The 19,305-nt window shown below is 42.3% G+C and overlaps 2 protein-coding genes and 1 pseudogene across 3 annotated transcripts; 2 read left to right on the top strand and 1 right to left on the bottom strand.

Moving 5' to 3' along the window:
• The first annotated feature begins 222 nt into the window (after positions 1 to 222).
• Positions 223 to 2,750, top strand: inip (ints3 and nabp interacting protein). Its single transcript, XM_051413146.1, has 4 exons — positions 223 to 582; positions 1,133 to 1,229; positions 1,500 to 1,587; positions 2,257 to 2,750. Exons 1-4 carry the CDS (start codon positions 558 to 560, stop codon positions 2,353 to 2,355), a joined length of 309 nt encoding a protein of 102 aa, XP_051269106.1. The 5' UTR covers positions 223 to 557; the 3' UTR covers positions 2,356 to 2,750.
• Positions 2,751 to 3,059: 309 nt separating this feature from the next.
• LOC127370780 (uncharacterized) lies at positions 3,060 to 6,949 on the bottom strand. 2 transcript variants are annotated; one of them, XM_051413144.1, is made up of 5 exons: positions 5,913 to 6,942; positions 5,229 to 5,730; positions 4,909 to 5,082; positions 4,195 to 4,386; positions 3,060 to 4,025 (listed from the first exon to the last, which is right to left on the bottom strand). In XM_051413144.1, exons 1-5 carry the CDS (start codon positions 6,210 to 6,212, stop codon positions 3,718 to 3,720), a joined length of 1,476 nt encoding a protein of 491 aa, XP_051269104.1. In that variant the 5' UTR covers positions 6,213 to 6,942; the 3' UTR covers positions 3,060 to 3,717. The 2 variants fall into 2 exon arrangements, with proteins under 2 accessions (XP_051269104.1, XP_051269105.1); XM_051413145.1 differs by having other exon boundaries at positions 3,812 to 4,025; positions 4,182 to 4,386; positions 5,913 to 6,949.
• A 2,003-nt stretch (positions 6,950 to 8,952) lies between these two features.
• Positions 8,953 to 18,330, top strand: LOC127370475 (sorting nexin-18-like; annotated as a pseudogene).
• The last annotated feature ends 975 nt before the right edge of the window (positions 18,331 to 19,305 follow it).

The following is a 19,305-nucleotide window of genomic DNA, read 5'->3' as shown; positions in this document are numbered from 1 at the left end:
AGTTTATTAGTTTGTTACACTCTTTAATTATACAGGCTATGGCAGTGTTTCTCAAACTTTATTTTACCTATATTAATTATACGGTAATTTATTCAAGAACCATTGCTTATTAATGTATTTTATTGTTAGGAAATGTCATCATTTGTTAGCCTTCACGTTGTCTTAGTTCATGCACGTTTTGGGTTCCGCAAATATGAGCAGAGAGAGACCTCTTCTCTTTTACTCCTATCTATCCATCCTACCCAACGTTAACTGAGAAACCGGTACAGGGTCTCCAGAGGCAAAATGCCACCGACCGACCGAGTTTTATTGTTATTTTAAACTTTCAGTCACTGTTTCATTGGTGTACAACAGCAAGGTCTTCGTCATTTATCCAGCTCAAGTTTGAGTTACATTTATCATCCGAGGGGACTTTTATCGTTGTCTGTTATCCACCGGTGCAACATTAGCTGGGCGGAAGGAAACACAGATACAATTGAAGCCCAACCATTAATATAGGCTAGCTAATCGTTTCTGTAGTTTGTTATTTTTACCTGCCTCTTCCTACTGACACCGACATGGCTACTAATCCCCCAGGACAAGGTAATTATTTTGTTTAGGGGCAAATTATATTGGTAGTTGAAGTTCTTTTGTCTTTATCAATGTGTAACCGGGTCCAGGGGCGTAGCTACAAATCCTGGACCCCCTGAAAGCATTTTTGCTCTGGGGTTCCTCTTATAGCTAACTAGCTAATTCAAATTGTATAACTTCTGTCACTTTCCTCTCAAACAGTGACAATATAGAAAGTGATGATCATTTAAAAAAATCTACAGGATGTGATGCAGGGAAGCTGAATGAAATCTAGTTACTAACATTATATAAAGGGAGGGCAAAAATACTGTTTAAGTCAAATGTCAGTCTAATCCTACACATTCTTGTCTGTAAAGCATTAAATAACTTTATAACATTAAACATTATCTTCTTTATTACCTCTTCAGTGTATGTTGATTAACAATCATCTGCGTTTACTCAAAATGTGGCCCTTCATTAGATGAAGTAAGTGATGTTAACCAATATATTTTTATTTTTCATCCCTCTGTCTTTCCCTTTTGTCTTTCTGTCTCTTCATCTTCTTTTGGTTTTATCCATCCAGCCGTCCCGAACAAGACACGGGTGGCGATCCTGGCCGAGCTGGAGAAGGAGAGGAGACGGTTGATGCAGAGTCAGACCATGAACACACCTGGAGCCAGGTAGGGATAGTGCACAGCCACAGAGGGTAACAGGAGTTTTCCCTTAATTAAAGACTTAGAGAAACCTTTTTTATGGAGGAAATTAAAGTTTTGATATGATATGATCATATGATGATACATATATCAATAGTATATATCTATATATATATATATATATATATATATATATATATATAAGATTGTATTGTCAGTAAATCTTGAATTACACATTAACATTATAAACAATATATATATATTTTACCTTGCCCCCGCCTCCCTCTCACCCTGTAGCATCTCGCTGTCCAGACCGAGTCTAAAGGAGTTCAGGGACAACGCAGAGCAGCAGCACATCGCTGCCCAGCAGAAAGCTGCCCTGCAGGTGAGACAGACACAAACACAAATGCAACACGGTAATAAGCACAACAATTACTGTTAATGCTAATTCATTAGATGAGAAATAAATCCATCCTCATTCAAAGTAACTACGTCTTATGTTGATTATTAAATCATAGTGGAACATAATGTTAGTCAGTAAATGTCCAGTTAGGTTTTCAATCAGGGTTAGTGAGTTTTCCTGTGGTCAGCAAGCTGAAGTCCGAGGTCTGAAAATCATTATTTGAGAGAGAGAGAGAGGTGTTTCAAGGCAACTTAAAAAATTTCACAGAAGTATAATGAGACTCAAAAATCACTTTATCATACACAAAAAAAAAAACACCTACTACATTCTCTACATAAACTAAAAATGGGTTGTTGTTTTCTCCATGGCTGCTGTACTGTGAGTTTTCTGTTATTCTGTAAAGACTCTGTTCACCCTGTTTACTCTTATTCAGTCTTTTGCCGTGAGTGACATGAGAAGATTGATACCACTCTCTTGCCTCTAAGGCCAGCAGGCAGCTAGCTTGGCTTAGTTTAGGGGACATAATCTGTCTACCAGTACCTCTAAAGACACGTTATATCTTGTTTGTTTAATCAATACGATTATCAAATGGTGATTGTCTGTAGGAACTCCTCATACAAACCTCTGTCTTAACTGTGTTTTCTCTTACAGCACGCACACGCACACTCTTCAGGCTTCTTCATCACTCAGGACTCCTCGTTCGGGAACCTCATCCTCCCTGTCATTCCACGCCTGGAGCCGGAGTCTTGACACCCCCGCCTCCTGCTGCCCGGCGTGAGACAAAGCTTTGAAACAACATACATGCACATCAAACCCTCGTCTCTCCCAGCTTCCTCTTTTAAGTCTGTGATTAATGGACAGTTGTTTGTCATGTTGCAAACTATCTCAGGGGAGTGTGAATTTATCATTTTTACATTTTCCAGACTAACAAGCTAGCTGCTGAATTTAGAAAAGCTTTCAAAACAGTCTGAGGAAAAGTTCCAGATGGCTGTGAAACATCCTGTGAAGTCATCCAGGGACTAAAAACAAATGTTTCACTGCGCTAATCACATGGATTCCCATAAAGTGCACATTTTGTCAGGTTTTTTACATTTGTAATGGATTTGTATCGATATGTGGAAATAAAATTGTTACATTCAGTTGTATTTATACTGAATTGCATTTTTATTTTGCAAATATAAAGAAAGAGGACAGAAGGTCTGGATGCGTAGTCCATGGCTATGTTCACATGACAGGGTTTTATGACCAGTTCAGAATTTTCCTTTCTACTTCTGATCTTGACTGTTCACATCCATGTTTTATAGTGATCCATATTCTGCGTAAACGTGAACAGACATCTGTTTGGAAAGCCTATATTTATTAAAGGCGAACATTTTAGTTTTTTTTATGTCACAGTGTACCTGATGAAGGTATATTTTTCCCTCTCTAAAGAAGACTTGCTTGACTTCATAATGCTCACTGTTTTTAGCGGTTTATTGTAAAACAGTGGTTGGCAGCACACAAAACAACACATGCAACAGTATATTACTATGCATAAAAAACATTTTTTGAGTCACTGAAACTTGAATACAAAAAATCCCTCATTGAGTATGATCATATAATATAATAATAATATACTATATACTATACTATACTGTAACTGTAGTGCTCTGAGTGACCACCACAGAATGAACCAATTAGTCATTATAAATAATTTTTAATTCAAAAGTTGAAACTTGATTATAATGAATTCTGAGCTGACATGAATGCAGCATAAATTAATGGTTTGATGACAGTTCTGGAGAATTGAAGAAGTACTTATTCTTTCCAGAGTCACAACACTGGACAGATGTTTCACAACCGTACAAGGAGAAATCCACTTACCATAAGAGGCATAAAGACTCATTTCTACATCCAAAGAAACAGAAATGTGGCCAGCTACAAGATCGGACGTACATGATTGTACGCATTGTGAAAAAGTTGGTACAACAACCTTGCAATATAATTTCTGTAATATGTTGAGAACCACAGAGAGAATCCCATGATGCTGTGTTTTCTGTTTGTGTTGTCTTTTTACGAGTACAAGAAGTGTACATTGTAGGCCTCTGATTGAGTCAGCAAACTATCTGTTTGTCACTTTGATACGATGGGCAGCAGTTCGCCTTTTGCCTTCATCGTTTTAATTTTGGCCTTAATGTTGTCATCCATCGCCTGTCGACAGCGGTGGGAATAATGTGCCAGCGTCTCCTCCTTCTCGTCCCACGGTGCCAGTGCATGAAACACCTCCGGAGCGCCCAGGCTGAGCTCTGCTATGGCCGCTGTACGGGAGATGGTGTTGCGGTCCACACCGACCCGGTCAAAGGCCACCTTCATGGAAACGCCGCGGCGAAACTCTTTGAGGGCAGTCATGTAGCGCGCTATCACACCCACCACGTTTTTCACTGGAGAGGAGACGTACAGGGACAGTGAGAGACACACCAGCGCAAACAAAAAGCAGATGAATGCAATATTTAGTAATAACCATACATTCTACTCTATGGGTGCTTATAACCACAGTATGACCTTTGTGTTACAGTGTGGTTTATCTTCCTCATTACATCATGTCCTTACTCCTGACTCGGGTGTTTTCTCCGTCCCGGCTCCTCTTGCTCTTTGGGATCCGGTGGAGCTTCAGAGGGTGAAGCTCCATTTCCTCAAATGAGTCAAACAGCGTCTGCGAATCAGAACCAGCCACATCATCAGGAGAGGTCATGTGCGAACTTCCCGCTTCCATCTGATTAGAGCAACGAGGCCACTTCTTCTCTAGAATCAGAAATAGAAAAATTACAACTTTGATTATTGTTATAAGATACCAATTTAAAAAAAAAACACCTTTAAATGTTTTAGATACAGTATTTTAGATCAGAGTACATGCAGGATTATTTTTCAGTAGTGTTCATTTTGATTTTGTTTTCATTTTGATTTTGGCTCTCATGGACCTCCATAGATTTCATACCGACATTTAGAGCACTCATTGCTGATTGGCATAGTGATTAATTTTAATTCTTTTAGTCTATTTTGATCAGTATAATCTATTTTATTATTGTTTTTTCTTACTGTTTGCATCTATTTTATTAATACATCACATCACATTATATGAGTCACTCTGAATTACAACTTTGCATCAAAGATGCTACACAAAAATAGACGTGATTTGATCAAGTACTAGCAAACTGCTAACCTGCTATTATTTAAAAAGCACTGCAATTTGCTTTCACTATAGCAATACTTTTTTTATAGTGACTTAATTCATCAATAAGTGGATTTCCAACTCTAAAACTCTACCTGGCCGCAGTTTGTCCTGCAGGAAGTCACAGATGAGCTCGGCTTTCTTGGTGAGTTCATGCTGCAGCAGCTCTTTGTCCTGCTTCAGACTTGAGATGATCTCTGTCATCTGCTGGTTGCGGCTGCGTTCTGCACAAAGTAACGCTTGCAGCTGCTCCAGCTCGTTCTGCCCCCCTGCAGATTTACACACACACACACACACACACACACAGAAACACACAAACAGTGAGCAACAGGAAGCCAGACAGCTGGGTACAAACACACATGAACATGAATTTCAATCATTTCTGGGGGGGGGGACACTCACAACAAAGCTGTACCTGAAGTCTTCTCTGTAGTCCCTGTGGCGGAGCTGCATCCCTCAGCCTGCTCCGTGGTCCCTGTTATGCAGCTGCCTCCTCCCAGCAGCCCTATCTCTGGGTCCACTAATCCCTCACACCCCAGATCCTGTCCATGCTGGGGCTGGGGGCAGGGTGGGAGGGTCTTGTTGGGCAACAGTGTGTGTGTGATTTGAGAGTGTGTGTTTGGTGCCTGACAAGTCTGCAAAACATTGACAGCATCTGTCACAACTAGCCCCGTGCTAGCTATGTTAGCAGCAGTGTCAAAATCCTCTGCTGAGGTTACTTCCTGCTTGACCTTCTTCCCAGCAGCTGCTCCTCCCGGTGCCCCTCCTCTTTTCCTGCATGGCAGAGGCTCATAGTCGGCATCATCGTCTGTGGCCGACGAATCACAGCCGGCCATGTCAAACAGCTGGCTGCTGAACTCCTCAGCCTCTGATGCTGCTTCGCTACAAGAGAGGTCACATGATGCCCTCACTGTCACCTGTAAGGTAAGGACGTTTATGCCGCATGGTATTAGTATTACTCATACTCTGATGATGTCATCAGGGTTATCTTGGCTTGGGCTTGAAGACTACAAGGGTTTGACAGAAAGCCTGCATTGACTTGGCTCTCAAATCCTGTGTTAACAATCTTATCTTGGTAACCTCATTAACTCTACTTTACCTTATTGGATGGACGCCCTCCAACAAACCTGTCCTGGCTCTGGCTGGTGTTTGCTGAGCCTCCACGGCCGCTGCCATGGTCATTGAGGGGCCAGTGGTAGGCGTGCCCGGCACCACAACCCCACATAGCGACAGGAACACTGCTGCCATGGGGACCAGGGTCTGGTGTCAGCACGTTACCATAGGACCCACAGGTGAAGTGCTGCAGGCTGGGGATGAGGTTGCAGATGGTGCCGTGGCTGTGAGCCCAGCGGACGAGTTTACACAGACTGTCGGAGGTGGTCTGAACCGAGTCGGACATGATAGACACCTAGAGAGGAGAGAGTATCAACAGCCTGCAACCAGTGGTGGTTTAGAGTACAGTAATTGTTAAGGCTGACCAAACTTCGTCAAGGTTTACTGTTTTGATGCCTTTTCTCTACTCTCAACCATCCTGGACCTGGAGTATAGGACCAAGATTTACATAAGGGTTTGTTTAAATAAATACAGAATATCTTTAAGATTGAGACTTGCAATTAGTAGTATAATACTAAATTAGAGCTGCAACTCATGATTATTTTAATTAATGATTAATCTGCTGATTATTTTCTTGATTATTCAATTAATCGTTCTTTTCCATAATGTAAGACTAAACCGATTATTCCATTATCAAGAGTTCTGTTGCTCGACTAATCGATTAATCAATGAATCATTGCAGCTGTATAGTAAATCATAAATAGTCACATGATGTATTGGTCCTCCTGACAGCTGACAGCTGACAGCTTGGATCTAATGAACTTGCAGGAGGACTTTTATTCTGTATTTTTATGGAAGCCGGAAGAAATTTCCTGTATTACTACTTATATATAGTCAATACTGAAACCTTTCATTTACTTGAGAAGAGCAACTGGGTTATTGGTATGACTGCTCAATGTTGCCAAAGAAAATTAACACAAACATTCATAATAAAAAATAGAATAAATAAAACAAAATAAAGAATAACAATTTCTAAGGGTATTCTCTCCCTATCTCTCTCTCTCTCTCTCTCTCTCTCTCTCTCTCTCTCTCTCTTACTCTCACACACACACAAACACACACAAACGTGCACATCCTCACACAGTAACACAACTGGGTAAGTGAATTGTGCATGCTACTGATACTTAAAACTACACTCAAGCCATCCTCAGGGACAAATAGACATCTTGTCGATCATCAGACTGCCTACATGTCTATCACATCTGTCTGCAGACACACCACACAATCACCAGGCACAAGAACAAAGCTCCTACATCCCATCAACATCTCTCATATTTACCTTTTTTTTTTTTTTTTTTTTAAATATATGAATTAAAACATTCAAGCTTTGAGTCCAGGCACATCTTCACATCGTCCTCATTTATTCCACATGTGTCCGCAGCCTCAGACACAGGCGACTATTAATGTGGTAATGACGCAACTAATGTTTGGTTAAATATCATGAATATCATTTCATATGTACAGTATTTGTTTAATTGTTACACTCTTTGTCTGGAAGGTTTAACATCGCCAGAATGCAACGTGAAAGTCGCTTTACTGCCAGCAGCTGGACAGGAGGAGGAACTGTTGTCTCTCACTGTTTGATGTAACGCTGACCTCTAGTGGCCGGGGTGCACCAACGCAGGGAATATTAGATTAAATTAGATTTATATACTATATCATATTCATTATATTACATACATACATTTTTTATATTATATTATATTAAATTATATTTTTACGTTATATTACATTATATTTTTATATTATATTATATTGGTACATTCAATGTCCTCTCCAAAAAGTGTTTTGCTAATTGCTTCATTACAGAGTTTGACGTTTGCAGGCTGTTAGCAAATTCATCTGCCGAAGGGGGGAAGCTTCAGTGTGTTTACCTTTAAGTTTAAGAGTTGGAGACATGTACATATGAGCAGGATCTTGTAAAAGAACAACTAGTTTGGAAGGCAGCCCACATAATGGTTCATAAATGGTTAAATAGTTCTCTGTGTGTTTTTATTACAGAGGCGTTGTAGTTATAGGCCTACTTTGAATCTGAGGCATTTTCATCAAACCCAAAAGGAACTTTTACTGCAGACATTTATTTTTCTAAACTATTAAAATGATGCAGGAGTTTTAAGCAGTTTTTTTTTTTTAATGTTACAGCACAGAGTGTGACACTGGAAGGCTGTAAGCAAATTCATCTGCAGAAGTGGGGAGGTTTCACTGTGTTTACTGTCAATGGTGTTTACCTTAAAGTTTAAGAGTTTAAGACATGTACATATGAGCAGGATCTTGGAACAGCACAACTAGTTTAGAAGGCAAATATGGTCCAGTATGCAACTCACAGAAGTATGATGTGGGAACCAAGAAAAGACCTCCAGTGCACATACACTGAGAATTAACTTTACTTTTGAAGACTGTATAATAATTAAAGCTGCATAGAACCCAAAGTAAAGAGTAATAATGTATGTCTGATATGTTTTTTCCCACAAAAAAGTTACCAGCTACCTTGTAAAAAATCTTAATATGTCTTCCAGTGGAGAAAACGGGATGAGGTGTCATATGCCTTACAAGCTCTCTGCATCCTTCTAAATGGTTAAATAGTTCCCTGTGTATTTTTATTACAGAGACAGCAGACCCTACTTTAAACCTGAGTCATTTTCATAAAACTCAAAAATGACCCATTGATACAGAAATATATATTTTTCTCAACTCGTGAAATGTTTGGTAATAGGCTATTATTTAAATAACTGATCATCTGGATGTGATTAATAGCGGTTTATCCATTGGTTTTGAGACATATTCAAAGTAAAGCCACTGACGCAGACACATGGCCATACACTGATATGAAGCTGTTCATGTCAGCCGCAGATGGAGCTTTTAAACCGAGGTCCTGTGCGGTTTTCCATGTATATGAATACAGTGACATGACTGAACTAGCTCCTGGCTCCACCCTCCGTTAGTCAGCCAGTCTACTACGTGTTAAGACTGGTGCCTTTAACTTACAAGCATCTCAGGGAGAGGAGGAGGAGGAGGGAAAAAAAGAAAAAAGAAAAGGACTTCCCCCCCCCCTCCCTCCCTCGGCTCTTATCTGGAGGAATAAAGCAGCTACACGCAAGTTAGTCAACTTTTAACTGCAACCGGCATCCGCACTTGGAGCGAAAACATCCCATAAAGGCTGGTTTTCCTCTGCGTTCTCCGACTTGGATTGGGTTCTTCATGGAAACAAATGATATTTGAACCCGCAGAGAGGAGCGGAGAGAGAGGAGGTGGGTGTCGGGTACAAGTCTGTGTGTTTCTGTTCTTGTTCTTTTATGCAGCCGAGCTCGGACACAAGTCTATTTGATCTTAAAGTGGGGGAAAAATACATAGCCCCGTTGCTGCTGCTCTCAATCTCTTTCAAGTTTTTAAAGAGCTCTTAAAAAGGTTTAATCCGGGAAGAAGAAAAGAAAAAAATCAAGTTCCCGAAGGCAACTTTGCAGTGAAAGACAGGACACAGCGAGGGAAAGAGACTATAAGTCATATAAGTGTTAAATTATGGCGTTAAAGGCCAGAGTGCTGTACGACTTCCACTCTGAGAACCCTGGTGAGATCTCCATATCAGAGAATGAGCTGGTGACTCTGTTCAACGAGGAGGAGCTGGAGGGCTGGCTGGAGGGGGAGAACAGCAGGGGGAGGCTGGCCTCTTCCCTGCCTCCTATGTGGAGATCATCAGGGACCACATCACCTCCAACGCCAACAACAACGGCTTCTCCTCGCCCAAAACCAAAGCCCAGTCGCCCACCCACGCCCCCTACACGTCCTCGGACACCCAGTCTCAGAGAGGTCTTGGGGCCGGTAGTGGTGGCAGTGGCGGAGGCAGCTTCCACACCAGCCAGGGGAGTGATGACGACTGGGACGATGACTGGGATGACGGCTCCCCTGCGACCGACGTGCCTCAAGGTCTCGGCAGCACGCCCCCCTTGTACCCGGTGACCTCCTCCTTGCCCGGGCGGCGTGAGAGCACCCAACAGCATCAGCAGCAGGCCAAGAGCTCAGCAACGGTGGGGAGGAACCTCAACAGGTTCTCGACCTTCGTCAAGTCCGGAGGGGAGGCCTTCCTGCTCGGGGAGGCCTCTGCTTTCGTGAAGGACGGGGACAGGATCTGCGTGGTGATGGGGAAGCATGGGCCGGAGTGGCAGGATGACCCGTATCCATTCACGTGCACCATCGACGACCCCACCAAGCAGACCAAGTTCAAGGGCATGAAGAGCTACATGTCCTACGGCCTGACCCCGACACACACAAACGTACAAGTCAACCGCAGGTATAGGCTGCCTTCCTCCTTCTCTTCCTCCTCCTCGTCCCTCTCTGGGGTCTCCAAACTGGGCTTATTTCTTCCCTGGCTCCCATACACTTAAGACAAATGTTTCTGTGGCTTTTCCTGTGGCCACAATTGTTCCCATAAAATGGCAAAAACAGAGCTGACTGTGGCCTTTTGCCCTCTGGGGTCCTCAGGAATCTCCCCCTTTCCTTTCTGAGATTCCCTTTGCACCTTTTGCATTGTCTCCCTGTCAGTAGGTCTTTCATTTCAAACTAACACTTACTCACTTACATTTCAGTTTCCGCTTGGTCCTGCTTCAGCTCACACTAGCCCTCCCCCTCGGTTTTCACTCCGTCTCACTACATTTTCCTGCATTCTCTAATCTCCCCCCATTCCCATTTACCGAACCTTCTCCCTCCCAACCTCCTCTTCCGTCATTCCCCGCAGGTACAAACACTTCGACTGGCTGTACGCTCGCCTCGTGGAGCGTTTCCCGGTCATCTCAGTGCCCCACCTGCCAGAGAAGCAGGCCACCGGCCGCTTCGAGGAGGACTTCATCTCCAAGCGGAGGAAGGGACTGATCTGGTGGATGAACCACATGATCAGTCACCCCGTGCTGGCACGCTGCGATGTTTTTCAGCATTTCCTGACGTGCGGGGCAGATGAGAAAGCATGGAAACAGGGCAAGAGGAAGGCAGAGAGGGATGAGCTGGTCGGGGCCAATTTCTTCCTCACAATCAGGTAGGGGCCCGGTTTATGTAATGCATAGGTTGTGGGTTCGATTACTGGATTAGAATTGAATGGATGTATGCAACTTGTTTGTTCTACCTGGCTCACACAGCCCATAATGTAACAATTAATTAAAACATGGAAATGGTTGTGTAACATAGATTACTGATATTTCCTGCAGCTCCAGTGGAGTTGCAGAAATGTTTCATTGATCTGAAACACCAGGTTTGACGTCAGGCACTTGCAGTTGAAGAACTTTTCTTTCTAGAGTCACCGTTTTCCAACAGCTTCAATAGTCATAGAGGGAGAAACCATAGACTGTATAATCAAAAATGGACGTAGTCTCTGTGACATCACCCATAGGTTTCTAAAGAGCTGTTGTGAAGCCTAATGTGGTCAGCTCTGGCTATCGGCATCTTGACAGTCATGATTCCTTTGGCTCCCGACTAATCCAAAAATGGGCAAAGACATGGAGCGTGGGTGGAGCTGAGGTGGGCTGAATGAAGCCTGGTTACTGAGAACAGCAGCCACTGACAGCACCCACCTCGCTCAAAGCGGCCATGCCCCTAATTATGCATAACAGTAAGCCTTAATATGATTTAATCCAATCCAATCCAACTTCATTTGTTAAGCACTTTAAAAACAACCAAGTTGACCACAAGTGCTGTACAGGAGAATAAATAAGACATCATAAATGTAAACTGTTTAAAGGTGAAATATATAAAAAATCACACCTTGTACAGCCATCATGAACAGGAAGTTTAGCAATAGAGACCGAAAGTGTTTTTTGTAACAAGGTGTAAACATGTTTATTTCTGCTGTAAAGTTCTGTGGCCGTTTGAGGAACTGCAGTTTTTCTTCCGTGTCGCTTTATTTGCCAGCCATGGAGGTTGCCGCTTGGGAGAAACCCATTGTATAAGACACGTAGAGACCAACATCTCCACAAATAGGAGCAGGAAATACACAGGATACCAAGCTGATGCAACAAAAACACAGGTTTTCAATAAGGACCATGGTCCTCACCTTCTTAACCTGAAAAACCATCACTCTTGTTGCACTATTGTCATCACTATTATACACTCGCTCTGTGTCTATAACCAGCCCCTGAAGGTATCAGTTTCCAACCCATTCTCTTGAGATTGCAAAAGGCATTCTGGGAGATGTAGGCAATCGGTATCTGAAGTAGAAATACAAGATGTGGCAGGTTGGGGTAAAGAATGTACATCAAAACTGTAATTAACAGCACTTTACACAATGTTGCAAACTTCAAATTAAAGATGTACAGGAGATGGATAAACAGTAACACTTAGCACTGTAATTCATTCCTATTCATTACTACCCTGTGAAGCTAGAATATTATATTTACGTTCATTGTATGTCTATTTAAGAGGTATAAATCAAGTGTATCAAATGTTCCTCTCCGCCCACTTTATAGTGGTATAAAGTAACAGAGGAGGATATTTGCCCCGTTATCAGTTTTCCTTGTTTCATGAGCTGTAAATGAAAGCTTTCATCATAGGGAGTGCCTGATAGTGAGGATGAGATAAGTAGAACAGAGGACTCATCTGCTCTCCCATGTTTATGTAATAAAGATGATGTAATGCTCAAATAAAATATAAATCATAAAGGATTTTCAGAATAAAGCCACATGCCATAACCGTCTCTTTCTTTCTATCCTTTAGCACGCCTTCTGTCCCGCTGGACCTCCAGGAAGTGGAGAGCAAGATCGAAGGTTTCAAGACCTTCACCAAGAGGATGGACGAGAACAGCGTGGTCGTGAACACCACCATCAACGAGTTCGCTCGCAAACAGGCGGCAGGGTTTAAGAAGGAGTACCAGAAAGTCGGACAGTCGTTCAAACTCTTGGCACAGGCGTTCGAGCTGGACCAGCAGGCCTATTCAGTGGGCCTGAACAAGGCCATCGCTGACACTGGCGAGGCCTATGAGGCGATAGGAGAGTATTTTGCTGAGCAGCCGCGCCAGGACCTGGATCCCATTTCTGACCTGCTGGACCTCTACAGAGGACACCTGGCCAATTTTCCTGACATCATCCATGTGCAGAAAGGTGGGAAAGTGTGTGTGTGTGTGTGTGTGTGTGTGTGTGTATGTGTGTGTGTTCATGTCTGAAGTGGTGTTCTCTTTAGCACACCAAGACATTGTGCAGGGCTGTGTCAATCAGTGAGAGAAGTACTGATAAAGAAAATGCATTAGACCCTTCAACATGCTTGCAAGAAATAAAACAGATGCAAGACCTAGCATACTTCTCTTCACAGGGAGGTCAGAGGTCAAAGGTTAGCTTGCAGTGTCGTCGTTAGGGAGTGAGCGGTTGGGACTTGGCTGCTTCTGTAGGGCGGAGAGATGAATCCAGGGAGGATTCCTAACAACACAAGGCCTCTCGCTCTCAGTTTCCATGCTGCAGGCTGTGTAATCTCTTCTGTAACAAACGATTCATTTATTTTTTCTCACATTAGAAAATAATTTTAAAAAATTCCAAAGCCCATCCAGCCCGCAGCCTCGCTATCTATTAATCATGTCAATATAAAGGCAGACAATGCAGAGACCTAGATTCTGACTGTTTCAACATCTGTTTTCATTTACTGAATTGCTGCGTCAATTTGGGTTGAAAACTGAAACCCATGGCCGGTCCATTGTAATGCTCCGGGTACTGTGAGAGCCTGTGCTTGCTCACTGGAAAACACAAACACGGAAAAACACACACGCACTCGCACACAGACGTGTACAAAGGACCTGTAGAGGAGTTAGCTTGTTAGTTCCCTGCAGGTTGGGAGGAGGGAGTTGCTCCTGGCACACAAAGTCCTGACGTTGGCCAAAAACTAGAGGCACTGTTTCTATAGTCCGCTAAGCTCTGTTCTCTAGATACAATCACAGCTCTGAACTATGGAAGCATGGTCTGAATCCCAATAGACCCTGAGACTGACAGGGGTTTCACCTACTTTCTGATTGACAAATAGCACATTGTTTAATGTCCCTGAAAGAGCCTCTAACTTCTAAACACTCTCAACATTTCCCTCACTTCTGCCGCACTGGAAGATACTGTAAGGTTTTTAGTAATAAGCTTGAATTTTAATTGATTTCTTAACTGGCATAACATGTAAAAAAATTAATATCAATATGTGTCTCTGTGGAGCATGATCTAATGGGAGATTTTGTGTTAAAGGGTACAAGCAGTGAATTATTAGGATCTCTAAACAGAAGCAAAACCAAACAGATTTCCAAAGGACTTCATAGTAATGTCAGAGGATATGATATAATTTCAGCTTTCACAGGCTCTCACAAATAGCACTGTCATCATTCCTGGGTACCAGCATTATTTTCACTTCTAGAATCCATCCTTTAGGACAGAACAAATGAGATGTGTGGTAGGAAGTTGAACCGCAGTGTTTCTCTCTTCTGTTTTTTGGTTTTCAAGTACTAGACTGTATCTCAACTCAAAAAAGAAATTTGAATTCTTGGACACACACCAAACTCCCAATCATTTGGGCAATTCATTCTTTGGCATGTGGCCTAACCTTCCACCAAATCTGTCAACATTTCCAGCTGCTTACATGATTGTTGCAAAAACCAGTTGATGAACATGTGTATGAATTATACAAAAGGAGTCAATGACTCAGAATTCATGAAGTGTACCCCAGCATGGGGTAGATCATGTAATCAATCCTGGCTGGGAGAAAAAAGCACAGACTGAGTAATCCATCGCTGCTGTCATAGGAAGCGTTGTTATTGTAGACCCATGAACGCATCCCCACAATGGAAGTCTGCACTGCTGTCATAGTTGTGAAATAAGTACCTTTAACAAAAGATGGCTGGTTGAGTCACAGTTTCCATAAACAGTCAGTTTGGTGAAGGACCCTCATTGAGAGAAAGCTGATGACAAATGTTTGCACTGGTACAAATATATAAGAATTCTGGTTTTCTTGAAGCATTTTTATGTTTTTTCGAGCTAAATAAACTGTTGGATGACATTCTTTTGACTCTGCACACAATGAGAACTTGACTTGACTTGTTTCACATTTTCAAGAAGTTTCATTCCTCTCTCCACAGGTCTACATTCTACAAATATCTGCAGTATCTGCCTCATGTAGCGCTGAATAACGACCAAATTTACAAAGACATGGCAACATTGCAGCACAGATTAGCTAGAAAAAAAACAGCTGTCGGGCTCTTAAGGTGGAAGGCTTTGTTGACCTAAATGTCCCTGCGCAGTATCGGCCGACTTTGCTGGTTCTGTCTGTGAGGTCCAAAGGCTACATCTGATTTGAATGAGCGGAGATTCCTGGGCCTCTTGTCCTGTATTGCCCCGGGACTGCAGGAATGCAAAATGGAGCGGACTCAGGATTAGTTCCCCCTCCTCCTCCTCCTCCTCCTCCTACTCCTCTTTTCTCCCTGTTTTCCTCCTTCCTCCTGGTGATACAGTGAGTGGAAGAGAAGGAGGCAGAAGAGGAGGAGGGGGGGGCTGCATATGTTTGTGTGTGTGTGTGTGAGAGAGAGGGAGGCGCAGGTAGTTACCGATCTGAACGCGTTTCCCACCAGCCAACAGTACAAGAGTTCAGATTACGGCTCTGTAATCGCCTTGGCAGCCAGCAGAGCAAAGTCCAAGTTCATTTCAATTTGTTAGGGTTCTTGTGCAGGTATGGTATGTGTTTTTCGATGTGCGTGAGAAAAAGGAAGAGAGAGTTCTAGAAAGGGAAACCATAGGTCAATGAGGTGAGGAAGGAGGAGAGTGGTGGCTACCAGCAAGATCATCATGTTCTCCATACGCTGCCATGTCGCAGCCGCACTCTGAGTTCCTCTTCATGTGTTTTTTTTTTAATGGGTTTTGTCTCTCCCAACTTCCCCCCTGAAACTTTAGTCACATTAAACTAGGCACTGAGTCACAACTGGGCGTTGGTTAAATGCAAGGAAACAAGGGGAAAAAGTATGCAATAACCAGCTCATTTCTGCAGTATGAAAAAAATGTCATGGTTAGCTTGGAGAATTCGCCTGCCTTCCTCCCTTGCAGTCACTGTAGGTCGTCCCAGCGTTACCTCGTCTAGGATTTATTGATGTCATTGCAACTGTTTCTTCGAGATCCACCCATGCTCTCTGCGTGTCATCTTTTCAACTTCTTGGCTGTATACATCTCTTCATTCTTGTAGCTCGCCACTTTTCTTGGGTTTGTGGTTAAAGAAAACTCATAAAAGAAATACTTTGAGTTTAGCATTTTGGTTGGTTTGTTTTTCTGTCAAGAGATGAGATGTCCATTAGTTATAAAGCTAGAGGCAGAAGACGGTTAGCTTAGCTTAGCATAAAGACTGGAAGCAGGGGGAAACTGCTAGCCTGGCTCTGTCCAAAGGTAAAAACATCTGTCTAACAGCGCCTTTAAATCTTAATGATTAAGAGATGATTACATCTAGTTTGTTGCCCTAAGTTAAGTTAACTGTCTCCTGGCTATAGCTTCTTAATTAATGAACAGACATGAGAATGTCAAAATTCTCATCAAACACTAGTGAATCGCCTGCTTGAAAGAAAAGACAAGAAAACTTGGAGCCAGACAAATGGAGTGATCTGTGTGACCCTTTTAAGCGTAATTAAGTTTTAAGGCTTACTGGAACCAGTGCTATAATTCTAGTCTTTGTTCGGCTTTATAGTTTGTATACCTGCCACATTTAATCAGTCTTCTTCCCCTCTTTCCCTCCCTCTCACATCTTTTTTCCAGGTGCACTGACCAAGGTTAAAGACTGCCCGAAGCAGGAGGGTGAGCTCCATGACCGCTGCAACATCATTTCTTGCGCCACGCTGGCAGAGATCCAGCACTTCCACCGCACACGTGTACGGGACTTCCGCACGCAGATGCAGCACCACCTCCGTCAGCAGATCGGTTTCTTCCAGAAGATCACCGCCAAGCTGGAGGACACGCTTCAGAGGTATGATGATGACCAGTAGGAAGAGAGGGAGAAAAAACCGAGAAGTTGGACTATTAGAGGTCTTGAGGAAACGGGGGCAGGCTTGAAGAGGGGAGCAGGCAGGGATGATTGATGGGTTCGTCCTGCAGTAATGGAGAACATCTTATCATCCTTTTAAGAGAGAGTACTATTGGATGCGATGGATCCTGGGACTGGTACAAATCTTGGAAGAAATATACCACTCTTTTAATAAATATAGGCCACTGGACTGTGGAATGACAACTTCTTGGATTATCTGGATTGCTCTGATGAATGTACCAGTAACAGGGATTTTGCTGACACCCCAGGCACATCTTGCAACTCAGCGGGACTGTGACGATATTAAAAACAGCTGCTCTCAATATGACAGGGCTGCCTCTCCATTCGTGGTTTCAGGGTCACGTGATCTCTCCATGGCTCCACTGCCTCACCACTTCATGGAAACCCTCTTGAGAACACGGTAACTCAACAGAAGTGTGGAGATGAAACTCCCTAAATCACTTAAACTGGATGTTTCAATGATTGAAAGACAGGACTTTATTGAATTTAATGGTTTTCGTTATCTCTATATGTCTGTTTTTACCCGAATGACCTGTTCAGTATTGTTTTGATGGGACATGACAGAATGGAAGTGATTGTGAATATGGAAAGAGGCAAAGTGGGCATAATCTAGTTGAATCAGTTTAGTAGTTTCATTACAGCTTGAAGTTTGACCTACTTCTGATGTCTAACATATCTCACGACTCGGATGCTGTCACGTCTTCACGATATTATAATTTGAAGCCCTGTGTTCTGCATTTTAGTTTATGTGTTGCCTGACTTAAAAACAATAATTTATCTCAGACTGCTTTTATGGTTCTGCTTGTTTTGATAAGCAGCTCCACAGTTCTTTGTCTCTGGGTTACAGCAGGAATTAGATCACTAAAACTCAAACTCCACATCAGTCTCTCTGCTTTCCACCAATCTGGGGAGGTCGGTGGCTCAGGCTCAGGGTACAGACTCTTTGAAGATCTTCCTGTTTCCTGTTTAAAGCCACTGTGGGCATTTTATGTGATAATAGCATATTCAAAAAAATGTATTGTAAAAAAGTTAGACAATCTTGGTGAAAGAGTGTCTCCGACATGTCCCGGTGATGCTGTCTTTATTATTCTACCACTTGAGGGCGCCAAAGTTGGACATTTTCAAATAGTACGCACAGTGGCTTTAATTTGTTCTCGGTATGCTAACCAGCTACCCTAAAATCTTCTTGTTAAACCAATAAGTGACCAAAATAAGCTCACAGAACAGTTGAGCAAGAAAATCCATTTCAGTTTAAGTAAAAAAAAATCCTGCACTGATTTAATCAGAAACATGTAATTCACTACGATGACACTGTTTCTTAACACTTTTAATGTAACACATTGGAACAACATTTCATTAAATAAATGGAAGTAGAATTTATTTCAATCATATATCTGTATTGCTGACTGTTTTCCTAAATGTAATTGTTTAATTTCCCCCATTATGTCTCGTCTCTTTTAGTTAGTGTTTTGACGGATATTAATGTTTTCATTATATTCAAGATATTAAAATATTGTGTTTTTTAAAATGTTCACATGTAAACACAAGCACTGTTGGTACTAAAATCAGGGCATCAGAGCGGGTCAGATTACTGTGTCATATCAATCTTCAGTGGAGAACAGCATTACACACTTATATGAAAATCACAGATCATTTCTTTAAAAAAAAAGTGAAACAAGACACCAGCCCCATAATCTTTTAAAAGGAATTCTTTATCTTGTGTATTTTCAGCGCTAGGTTTTCCCACAGTGAAGCCTGTTATCATTTGTTTTTCCTGTGGAGGCAGCAGCAGTCCAGACCCTGATATCGGACACCAGAGTTCACAGACTGCCGGTCGGGTTACTGCAGTTGCAGGCTCTTCATTATTTAGACCAGCCTCTTCCTCCTCTGTTTTCATTTTCTTCTTCACTCTTTACAATAATTACAAATGATGGCTATTCTGAATCAGCCAATACTTTCAATTCATAGACATTCAGAAGTTTTTATTTTTATTATTTCTAAATATTTTCTTCCACTTCATGCAAGAAAGAAAGCTGTCCTGCTATTCTGCCTCTAATAGCTGCTCCTAATCCATTAAGTTATAAAAGTATCACAGCGGTACCTGTTGGTCAGGCTGGCCATGGTGTGCTTTGAAACCTTTTCATACACACAAATGATTTGATTAAAACCAGACTTGGTTTAAACCACCAAGTGGTGTGGTGCATATATGGGTCAGTATACATCTGGAAAACATGTTTCAAGCACTGACTTCTAAGTACTAACAAAAACTGTCTGCACATGTAGGCCAAAGCCTGTGAAAGCCTTTTTGTCTTTGATTACTGAATGGCTCTGCTTGCTGAGGCCTACTTTTACATAAGTTACATAAA

Source organism: Dicentrarchus labrax, unplaced genomic scaffold (genome assembly GCF_905237075.1).
Source record: "Dicentrarchus labrax unplaced genomic scaffold, dlabrax2021, whole genome shotgun sequence".
NCBI classification, from domain to species: Eukaryota; Metazoa; Chordata; class Actinopteri; family Moronidae; genus Dicentrarchus; species Dicentrarchus labrax.
Note: the sequence above shows the minus strand (reverse complement) of the source record. Positions and strands in the feature narration are given on the sequence as shown.